The following is an 11442-nucleotide window of genomic DNA, read 5'->3' as shown; positions in this document are numbered from 1 at the left end:
CTAGACCAGGCTGCTCAGAGCTCCATCCAGCCTGGCCTTGAACACCTCCAAGGATGGGACATGCAAAGCCACTGATGATTGTGTGATAGGTGAGCATTAAACACAGAACTCTTGCTGGCTTCATGAAAATCAGGAGGCTGGAACTGCCTGTGCTGCCCGAACCTCAAGCAGATTTACCTTTGCTTCTGGTGTGACTACTGGTTTTGGAGGGAACTGCACCTCAGTAGCTTTCAGGATTGTGTTCTCCTGCAAGATGTCCTGTTGTGACTGGTTGTGACCGAAGGGCTACCAAAAGAAAGAAAATGTTGTTAAAGGTTGGTGACAGGCATAAAAATCCCATAGCTCTACTGTTTATCATCACATGACATCAGCATTTTTCCAGGCAAGCAGCCCACAGCTGCTGGGAAGGTGCTGCAGATACCAGAGGACCAGGACACATTGCTCCCGTGCTAAAATGAACAAAAGGGATCAAGCTGGAACATGCCTGGCTTGCCCAGTAGGGATCTCCACCTGCATCCACACCTTGTGAGTCTGTTAGACCATTGCCATCCATCTGAGCTAGCAGAGATTCCCCCACTCATCTCTACTGGGCAGGTCCCATGTGTCTGACTGACAGCACTGAGCAGCACGTGTGTCAGCCCCAGCTTTCACAACATTTAGTTACCAGAGACTCCTGAAATCAAGAGCCCATGGACTCCTTTCCCTTCTCCATCCTATCTTTCCTGTTGTCATAAAGCTGACAAATCATCTTTTCCTGATCCACGCTTTCCCCTTCCAAAAAAGTCATCCTAAAAACTCCTAAAGTGGGTCTATTTCCCCACCCCCGCCCCAGCACTTGCAGCCATCAAGACCAACAAAGACTCAGGGCATGGAAAGTGTCACAGACAAGACCAGACCAAAAACCTCAGATGACGAATGGCACACCTGTCCTGCCCAAAGCAGCCTCAGTGGGAACAAGCCCAGTGGAAAGAGATGTTCTGCAGAATGTCTTTTCTGAAGGAAATGCTAAAGGTAGAGCACCACACAGCCCAGCCTATGCTCCCCACTTCCATTAGCACGCACTCTGCCCTGGAACTGATGGCAAGGAGACAAGGGAGCACATTCTAAGTCTGTGGAGAAGGAAACAGAAGCCTGGGTTGCCTCCCAAAAGGTTTGGGAAACACCACTAAGAAAAGAAATTGAACACCTTCTTACCTTTCTGCCATATAGACACTGATAGAAGATGACTCCCACTGACCAGACATCAACTTTATTTGAAATCTTTGGAGGTTCTTTCCCAACCACAAAACATTCTGGTGGTAAATACCTGATTAGAAGGAAGTGTTAAGAAGTTATGAGCAGCAGCTTCAAGTATTATCTATGATTTCCTTTGGAACAGAAAATTCTATTATCAGATACTGGCTTGGGACTCAAGGGTCCCATTTCATTCCTGTGCACCTCTGGGCCAAGATCACCAATGCCTACTCCTTCTGGGAACAGTGATCCCAAGGACTCTCCAGATGCTTGTGTTCTGAGCTAGTCAGCACAGTCAGTTTCTTTTCACCAGAGCACGTAAACAAGCCCCATTCTCTTTTACCTTCAGAACTTGTATTTGCTGTTGAAAGGGTTGGCCAGTAATTCCACAATGAAAAGCACACAGCCAAAATACCTATTTCTAGAAACACAACCCCATATGCCATGCCCCAGTTAAAGACACTCAGCTTCACTCAGGGTACAGCTAGTTTAATTTTTAGGAACAAAACAAAGCTGTACAACACAGAATGGCCCAACAAATTTTCTGTTGCCCATGGTGACAGTTTGCAGCTTGGGTGACATCTAAGAGTCACACTCGGTGGCACTCACCAAGTGTCTGCTCTCAGCCAAGGGTTATACAGTGACACTTGGCACAGAAGATAAAGAATTGCTGAAAACATGACATTCAAGTGAACAGACAACACCATGAGATTTACGTATTTTTCGAGAGCTAGCTAGCTAGGGATCTTCACCTCCTAATTTCAGAAGAATACTCTTTATCTCCCTGATGCACCTGAATTTTCAAATAGGTACAGTATTTCCCTTGTTCTTGCTTAAGATGCGAGATGGAGCCACTCTGGATTGCGAAAGAGCAGCCAAGCCTCACTCCAGAGCTCGCTATCTTAGCAGCTTTGCACCAGCCTTTTGAATATGAGCTGGTTTTCAAACACTGACCTGTTGAACAGTAAAAAGCTGCCAGCCTCAAAAAGAGCCGTGTGACAAGAAAAGCAGTTGCCAGGTCTCAAACCTCCAGTGTGTCAAGCTAATAGCAGCAAACACAGAGCTGACACACTTCCAAAGCTGTTTATAAACTGCTCTTGATCTTAACTTGCAAGTGCCCCAGGCATTGCTTACCAGTAAGTACCAGCCCCCTGCGATGTCAGCTCCATGCCATCAACTGAGTTGTAGCTGTCATCGTCCATGATTTTGGAAAGTCCAAAATCTGTGATTTTTATTTCTCCACATGCAGTACCATTGACTAGAAGAATGTTACCTAGAGAGAGGAAGGAAACAACCCTTAGGATACACATTTATCAAGAATAAAATTGCATTGAGCCCTGCATAAGGACAAAGGACCTACAGTGAGCTGCACCAGATGTTTTAACTCTCAAAATCCTGAACTTCAGAGACAACTCAGGGACTACCAAGTGCTAGAGCTGATCTGCTCGTCCTGAATGACCTAAGTGACCTCATATTGCTTGGAGCCTCCAGATCCTGAGCCCTGTTAGCCAAATGAACTTCAAGCCCAGGCTTTGACCCCTCCCAAAGATCTTGTTGGAAGGGCAGGTCAAAAAGGAGGATTAAGGAGAGAAGTACACATACACAGTTATGACTCATTCTGCCCGTAAGTTTTGACTTGCCCTGTCTTCTCAACATGCCAGAAATTTTCTCCTTCCTGACAGTGACTTTCTAAGCTCAAAAAGGACAATTACTGCTTAGGCAAGAGTCTTTTATAAACCCATCAAGAAGTCAGATCATCACTGTTTTTCTCCAAGCCTACAATAAAGTAGCAAAACTGTGTGTGATGGCAGCAGATGATTCACAGCTCTAGGCAGCTGCAGGCAGAACCCAGACAACTTGGGAACAGCCAGGGAGGAAATGGGGTCACTACAACCAGTGCAACATCTCCCATACACATTCCTCATGCTGATGCAACAAACCACATCACAAACCAGTTACACAATGCTGATGAGGTGCCACCAGTACAGGGAGACCAGCTAGGGATAATTCATCCATCTCTTTGGGTAGTTTACTGGATTAGGAAAAAAGGTATGTAGCCAATATGCATCATTGCAAAATGAAGCATTGCCATTTTCTCCCTTGTGGCTCTGTCCCAGCAGTAAAAGGAAAATATACAGCACCATTTCGGGAGGATCTTCTCCCCAGCAGATGTAACTGAATTAACTCAAAGGCAAACCTGAGCCGTCTGACTGTGCGTCCTCAGCTTTGGGAGCTGACACACAATATGAAAAAACAAACATTTCAAAATTAGCTTCTGCCATCAAATTCTCAGCCAGATGATTACAGAAAGAATAAGCCAGAAGAATGGGAACATGAAGCACACCAGTAATTGTGGGAGACTTTATGAAGCGATAACAAGCTCTTGAAGTGGAATACAAGCAGGACATTAAGAAAACTAAGAGTCACTTGGTGGTTCAAGGTCTCATTCTTGAAAATGTTACATCTCCTTGTTTTACATGTTACTTCTCGTTTTACGTTGCGATTCTGGCAGAAAACATCCTTTACACATTTTCCAAAGGTTCTGTGCATTTTACGTTTTTTTTCTTGCTGCAAGTTAGCTTTCCCAGACAGCCCTGTCTTCTTTCTGCTGCTTGAACAAAGGAAACTGCCTCATATTATCTGTAACCCATTACATTTCCTTAGCATCCTTAAGCATGGCAGCACAGCATACCTGGTTTAAGGTCATAGTGTATGATGGGAGGTTTGATTTCATTTAAGTATTTTAAAGCATTCACAATCTGCATGATAATGGATCGTGCCTCTTTCTCCGACATTAGCTTGTGCTGTTTCAGGTAGAAATCCAGATCATTCCCCTCACAGTATTCTAACACTGTACAAAACCTGAAAGAAAAACAGGAGTTGTTGCAATTAAGGCACCTGATATAAACCAGAACACTGTTACTGCTTGTCTGTAACTCACCCATTTGGCCAATATATTACATTAAGAGTCCTTCAGCCTATGAATCCCTTTCTAAAAGTAAGCTACCAGGAGCACAGGCCTCAATGCTCAACAGTACAAAGGTCCAAGATTTCCCATAAAAGACCCAGAGGCTGAAAGCAGTGCCAGCTGTGGCATTTGCCCAGGGTCAAGAGCAGGATTTACCAGTAAAGCACCACATCTGACAGAATACACCACATGAGTTTGTGAGCTGAAGTCTCCAGAAAATCAGTGTATGCTGTAAGTACACCTTGGTTATCTCTGCAGTAAAGTCTAACATTGGTGTGGACACCTTCTGGACTTTCCTGAAAAAGTTTTAAATACTTTGTCTTTAGTGAATTGGTCAAACAATGGGAAAGGACAGAGCAACACAACTTACGAGTCAGTATCCAGTGAGAAGTAGTCATATAGTTTAACTATTCGAGGGTGATCCAGTTCTTTGTGAATTCTGTACTCTCTACATGCATGTCTGAAAACAGCAAAGTCTGAGCATTAGTCATACAAGTGACTTAATTCTAATTTCTCCAGATAGTGAATCCAGACACACCACACAGCATCCAGCTTCAATCAAACCCATGCACGTTCCTCAGACAGCTTCAGACAAATCAAGTGAAGGAGGAACTGCACAGAACAGCTCTTAGGAACCACAAAACTCCAGTGCAGCTCCAACCCTGGCAATGCTACAAAATAACTCATCTTGATTAATGGTACTGCTTGCCAAAATAGAATAGCCTCATAAATCCTTAAGAGATTCAAGACAGCTGAATACAAAAATCAGCAAGTTCTAGAATTCCATGATGCTTAGCAGCCTGATTTCCAGGCTTCAAATTCAGCTTAATTTGTCCCAGTGACTTGTTGGGGAATTAAGAACATAGCTTTATCTTGGATAAGGCTTGGCTGTTACTCTACAGAGTTATCTAACCCATGGCATTGGGGAGCAAGAGTTACCAACAGCAAAAAGCTTCCAGTAAAGAATTTCCTCCTAAGAAGAAATTAATTTATTTTAACCCTGCTCTCTTTCAGGCTGAAGCCATTCTTCCTTTGTGCTGTTACTCCAGGCCCTTGTAAATAAGTTTATTTTCATCTTTCTTGCAGGCTGCCTTCAGTTAGTGGAAAGCCACAATTACTATCACTTATTCTAGGAAACAAAGGGAAGGGGGAGGCTTCCAGAGAGCACAATGCAGGTGTGTACCTGAAAGATGGGGAGGAAAAACTATTTCCCATGGAACTGCTTGAACATTTCAGAGAGAAGCCACTTCAGCACTTTTCTCACAGAGCACTGATGCTTTAAAATGCAGAAGCACAGGGCTTATACAAAACTTTGTGTGCATATGCACATATTTAAAGTATTTCTAATCTGACCAGAACTTTTGCAAGTAGCTACTGGGATAGAAAGTGGCTTTTGAAATGCAGCAAAGATAGGAAAAAAATTGGCAGCCTGTTCACAGGCACTGGATAACCAAATGCAGGAAGAATTGGGAACGTTGCTGGCTGCTTTACAAACTCACTTACTTGTGATAGTTTTCTTTCTTCTCATCCCTCCAGTTTTTATTTAACTGGTGTATTTTCACAGCTACGTATCTCTGTTCTGTTAAATCAAATGCCTGCAGAGAGAAGAGCTGAAAATCAGTAGGAATCACAGTCTGAAGTTAATACTGCAAAAGCAGACAAGCTCTAACAAACCAATATCCCCACCCAGGAAATCAGCATTGAAACAGTGAGGGAAAAGCAAACCCACATTTTCATTTGATAAGTTGCACTAATGAATTCAAGCAGCTTTGAAAACAACTGAATATTCTGCACTTTGATCTGACCTTCCCCATGGGATCTAACTCACACTGCATTGATTTTGGCATTTTACTATCAGAGTTGCAAAAGGACCAGGAAGACTAAATTACCAAAATATAGAAAGTTTTTATACTGGGAAAGACCCTGCTATTATTCCCCCAAGTCCAAAATTAATTTTCTACACTTGAGTTAATAAAAAAGAACCCTCAAAATACAGAAGATTTTTCAATGCTTTGTTTCACACCAGTAGCTCAGCTCTCCAACTTAAAGCATAATATTTCAGCATATGTAAAAGCTGGAGAATTCAAGAATTTAGCAGAGCTGTGTGATCCTGTGCTTTATCCTTCCCTCCACTTCTTTATTATTTAAACAGTCCTTAAAGAATGGACCTCTGAAAATGCACTCACGGAGCAATGCAGAAATCTTCTACCTTGCCTGAGAGCAGCAACAATAATATAATGATTTCCAGGCCAGGACAAAATGCTGTGGTAAGCAAACAGGCATAATGTGTGTTCATCTCAAAAGTTGTCACTTAATTCCTAATGCTTAATAGATTGGCCAAGAGGAAGGGCTAAGACTTCTTTGTTTTAATAACAGTTACAACTCTTAAGAGCAGGCAGGTAGGAAACACTCATGCCCTCTTGCTTTCATCTGTGGAACCAAAACTTTCTGCTTAGTCAGCAAAGCAGTTCAAAGTACTTAGACACAGCTCACACTTTCCCCCCCCATCTGAGCAGTCTAGTCCCCTTAGTTTAGGTTCTTATTTTTGTGCTGCATCAAAACAATAAAGCACCATGAAGTTTCCAATATTTGCACTGGCACAATTATTTCCATTCTAGCCAAATTCAACATGAATTCCAAACTTCTGAGTACAAATGGGGTATACTGAGAAGTGGAATAGCTCTAAGTGTAATAGTCAAATAACAAGCACCAAAGTATCCCAGGTCTTGGCTGTTAAGAGTGTTGACACCAGGAATTCTCAGCTCTAAGAATTCCCAAAACTACACAAACACACACACACACTGCCCCCAGTCTGCTATTTCAGAGGGTGAAATGAAGGCACAAGAAAAAGAGACAAGAGCCTTATACCCTCAGGAAGTACAGGCTTTGCTCTTATTATTGGAGCTATTTTCACCTATTTACAGAGATGTTCAGACTTGCTGTGCCATCTCAGTAAGGCTTAGCCACTGCAGGTACTTGTGCACAGCATATGAAGAAACAAGTGGTTTGCTTCTGTCCTAACAAAAATTGAAGACTTGGTGCAACACTTTTTGACACTCATTTCAAGGAAATTTGACCCCTGAGGACAAGGCGAGCACCTGAAAATCTCAACTCTGATGGCTAATACAAGCCAGATGCACCATGAGCTTTGTACTTCTTTCTTCCCTCCATAACTTGTACAACATTGAGAAAACAAGTGTAAAAACTCTGCTTCCTGCAGATCCAGATTAGACCAGATTGCCATTTCCAAGTTACCTTATATACTTCACTGAAGCCACCTCTACCCAGAAGATGTAGCAACAAATATCTATCATTTAGCGTTGGATGGTCTTTAAATCTGGTAAGAAAGACACAGTGTAAGAAGACAGAAACAATGACCTCCTCTGCACAATAAATTACAGCTACTGCACAGCTAAGAAATTATGATTTCACTTTCAGACAGAAATATAATTGTGTTAATGACTGACAAATTTGATGCTATTTGATCACTCTGCACTAATGAAAGACTATTTAGGGGTACTTTGATGAATGTAGAAGCCTGTCTTACATGAACTTAAAGCTATACCTTTACCACCCCACAATGAAGTGACTATTGAGTTATAAAATCAATTTTAAAAGGATTACGTAAGAAATTATGAAAAGATTGTTTCTTGTTATGAAAAGAACAAATAAAAAATTACTTTAAGTTCTTATCCCTGAATCCTATGTGCTTACTGTGAATTATCTTCATTGTGTATCCTTTTCAATTCCCTGATGTGCAGATTTCTAACCCTCTCTAGTCGTTCCAGTTCTGCCTGGATCTCAGCTTCTTCCTGCACAAGGAAAAACCGAAAGGAAAACACAACACTCTGTAAGGTACTGCAGCTAGTGTTTCCACCTGACTTATGGAAACACAAATGGAATTCTACTTTTGAAGAGGTTATTGGCATAAAACGTGTCTGGGAGATCAGAGAGGTGGTCACAGTCAATTTGCAGTCATGTGGCGAGTAACAGGAATGGAAACTGACCGGGCAGTTCTATTCACACCTACACAGACAGGAGGAGACATGTCTTTACACCTCCTTGTTTATAACAGTTTCTGTAATTAAGAAGTCTTGTTGCTCTGGTCTTGCTCTTTCCCCACAGAAGTGCCATGCAGCTGTTTTTGAAGGAATTTCAGTTCTGGTGGGACAAGAGAAAGAAGACAACCCTCAGCAGTTAGAGCAGGGATGTCAAGATGACATATGGGATGGGGCAGCATCTGGACAGGATGGGAAGTGTGAGAGAATGACATTATATTCTACGAGTGGTAACTGCTCAAACAGGTCAGAGTGTTCCTCAATGCCATGTGGGAGTTCAGACAAAGTGTTTGTCTAGCTCGAAGTTCTTGTGCCCTCAAAAATTACGTGAGAATTCGCATCATTGTGGCCAGGGCTGCAAATCTCAATTCAAACATGCTCCCTGAGCAGTACAATTTGTGTATGTGACTCAGGGGACACTGTTACCCATCTGTCTTGTGACTCTGCTCCTTTCCTTTCCAACTAGTTCTATTTTTAGACATAAAGAATGAGCCAGTTTCCAAAAGTGGAGAAGGGCAAGCACAGCTTCAGACAATGCCACAATCCCAACACATTACTTCATTTTCTATTAAGGTCCATTTCCAAATGGATTCCTCCATTCCAGGGTGGCAATGTTATGCCAGGATAGATGGACCTGCAGTTAATCCCCTGGAGCAATATGGGACCTGTAGAGCCAGCATGCCAGCAGCATTCTCTTGCCTGTGTCACTTCTCTTTGTTCATAGGTCAATAAAGCATAATGGGCAGACTGTCAGCAGATTCTGGGTGTGCAGTAACCTTTCTCTTCCACAGAAAATAACAAGGAGTACAGACACATTAATGAAGCCTTGCATTCAGCTTGTGTGTCAAGGTTACAGGAAAAAAACTAAATGCAGAGCTCAAGCACCACCTGAGAAAGGAAGAGGCACTCCAGCAAGACATTTACTTCTTCTTTGGTTCATTTCCAAAAGAAAACTCCGCGACCTTAGCAAAGATCACACCTAACCAGGAAATGGAAGAAGACATCTACATTTTTTCCCAATATTTCATCTGTTGAAGTGTTCCAGAAAACTTATTTATAGGTCACTGCAATCACTTTCAAGGTAACCAACAGCTTATCTAAATATAACCTCACCTGCAGGTACAGTTTCTACTGAGGCCTAGGTATTTAAGAACAAACGTGCAGCGCTGCAGCCTGAACAGGACTGGCTTGCAACAGCCCAAGAGATTTTATTGGAGTGATAACACTGGTTACTCAATATTGCAAAGAACCGAACAAGTCAATGACTTGCATTTTTTTGTTGTGTTTTTATAATTTTCTTCCCTTGGTCCATTTCTTACTGTTCATGTTATACACATTCAGAATCCACCACTAGACAGGTCACAGTGACAGAAGATGTATCAAAAAAGTAGAATTTCTGCACGAAATCCTAACTGTAAGGACAGAGAAAGCTATTTATTGAAGCAAAGAACATCTTCTGTGAATATCACCGCCCCCAGAAAATTATTACAAAATTCTGGCTAATCCTTACAACTGCAAAACCCTCTTGATTATGAAACGAGTAGTGACCTCTACAGAGAAATGTTCTTGTTCACAGAATACTGCACAAAAAGCCTTTGCTCCAACTAGGTCTTACCTTTTTAAGATGACCTAGTCGGAGTTTGAAGATTTCCTCCTGTTCATGGTATTCTGCTAATGTTAACCTGCATGAAAAAGGAAGACTCAACACATTAGGTTTCCAAACAACAAAGTGAACAATCTACAGAATGCACATTGCCAGTGGAAGTAACAACTCCACAGAGTAGATCAACAGCCAGCACAAAAACTTTTTAGATAAACTCTGCAACCTATATTTTTTAATAATCAGTCTAAAGGAGAACAAAACCTTAAACCTCAACAATATCCATTAATTTCAAATTCAAGTTCCTTATAACAGCTATATAGGCTACTGACTTTTAAAGAAAACAGCTAAACCATAATCTAAATATAGAAAAGTGAAGCCCAAATATTCCACATCTTATTTTTCTGTGTAAAGTTCACTTTACTGACTCACTTTCAATTTTTTTTCTTTAAAATAAATGCTGGATAATTCAATCCAGCTATTCACTCTGAGACTAGAAGCACACCTGGCCACACAGCCAGTGAACAGAGCAATGACCTGAGATTCAGAACTTTTTCCTGTTTCAGGTTCTGTCAAGTGGCTTCCAGGGAAACACCTGGAAATTTACTTTATCAGATTTTCAACCTCACATGTAGTTAGGAGAAGCAATGGGATAAAGTAAATAATCCCTATTTTATTGACAGTAAGTTATGTGCAAAATTTCTGCTCTAGGTGGGAGGTCAAATTGTTTTCAACTCTTTTCCATGCCAAGCATGCTACGAAGGACAAAGCAAAGCCTTACACTACAAGAGTGACAGAGCCCATCGCTAGTGAAATGCAATGACACACTGAGGTCTTTAAGACTAGAAAATTTATCACTATATTAACCATCTCATTACTACCAACAAGGAATTTGGTAAAAGCATCATATGTGAACACAAAGCTATGACATGCTTATCAATTGCATCTGTTCACTCTGTAAATAAGACCTGCACGTGACAGCATACAAATATCTTCTTCTAAACCTATACTGAGTTCAAAGCATATCCCAGGAGGATTTCTGCAACACCAGTTATGCTCTACACAGTACTTTCACACAATGTTAGTGCAGGAGGCCTCCAGAGCATCAACACCTCAACTTCTTTCAAGGGGGGACCGAGTCCTATGGCTGTGCAGGGAGACCTTACTCAGTAAATTGAGAGGTGAGAGCATTCAGCTCATCAAGCACTCATCTTGAAATGTCCCAACTTCCCTCTGTTGATAAGACACAGAGTCCAGGTACTTGAAACAAGGCCTAAAGCAGTTGTTACCTGATAAATTTAATGAAAAACTCATAAGCCAATTTCCCTATGAAAAAATCTTGAGCAGAAGGAACTGCTTATTACAAATTAAAGATACATAAAAAACAAACCGGTACCAAAAATGGTCACATGTGGTCTCATTTCTTATAAAACTGCTGGCAGCCCTGAGCTGAACTTGAGGATCCCTGGGAGTCCTCTCCAACTCAGGTTATTCTGTGATTCTATGATTCTAATTCACACACACAGCATGAATTTTATTTAGATTAGATAATCTAAAAGACCGTCCCAAGAGTTTAGGTCTTT

General features: G+C 41.5%; 1 protein-coding gene across 6 annotated transcripts in view; it reads right to left on the bottom strand.

The window, feature by feature from the left end:
- The window catches only part of TLK2 (tousled like kinase 2), a 43025-nt gene that overhangs the window by 2946 nt on the left and 28637 nt on the right, over positions 1–11442 (bottom strand). For all 6 annotated transcript variants that reach the window (XM_059489128.1, XM_059489132.1, XM_059489130.1 and 3 more), the window contains 9 exons: positions 9875–9941; positions 7916–8013; positions 7457–7538; positions 5705–5796; positions 4572–4661; positions 3926–4095; positions 2368–2506; positions 1195–1306; positions 178–285 (listed from right to left, as the gene is read on the bottom strand). In XM_059489128.1, the coding sequence (XP_059345111.1) occupies positions 178–285; positions 1195–1306; positions 2368–2506; positions 3926–4095; positions 4572–4661; positions 5705–5796; positions 7457–7538; positions 7916–8013; positions 9875–9941 (958 nt within the window). The remainder of the gene's footprint in view (positions 1–177; positions 286–1194; positions 1307–2367; positions 2507–3925; positions 4096–4571; positions 4662–5704; positions 5797–7456; positions 7539–7915; positions 8014–9874; positions 9942–11442) is intronic.

The sequence above is a fragment of the Ammospiza nelsoni genome, chromosome 26 (genome assembly GCF_027579445.1).
Source record: "Ammospiza nelsoni isolate bAmmNel1 chromosome 26, bAmmNel1.pri, whole genome shotgun sequence".
Lineage (NCBI taxonomy): Eukaryota > Metazoa > Chordata > Aves > Passeriformes > Passerellidae > Ammospiza > Ammospiza nelsoni.
Note: the sequence above shows the minus strand (reverse complement) of the source record. Positions and strands in the feature narration are given on the sequence as shown.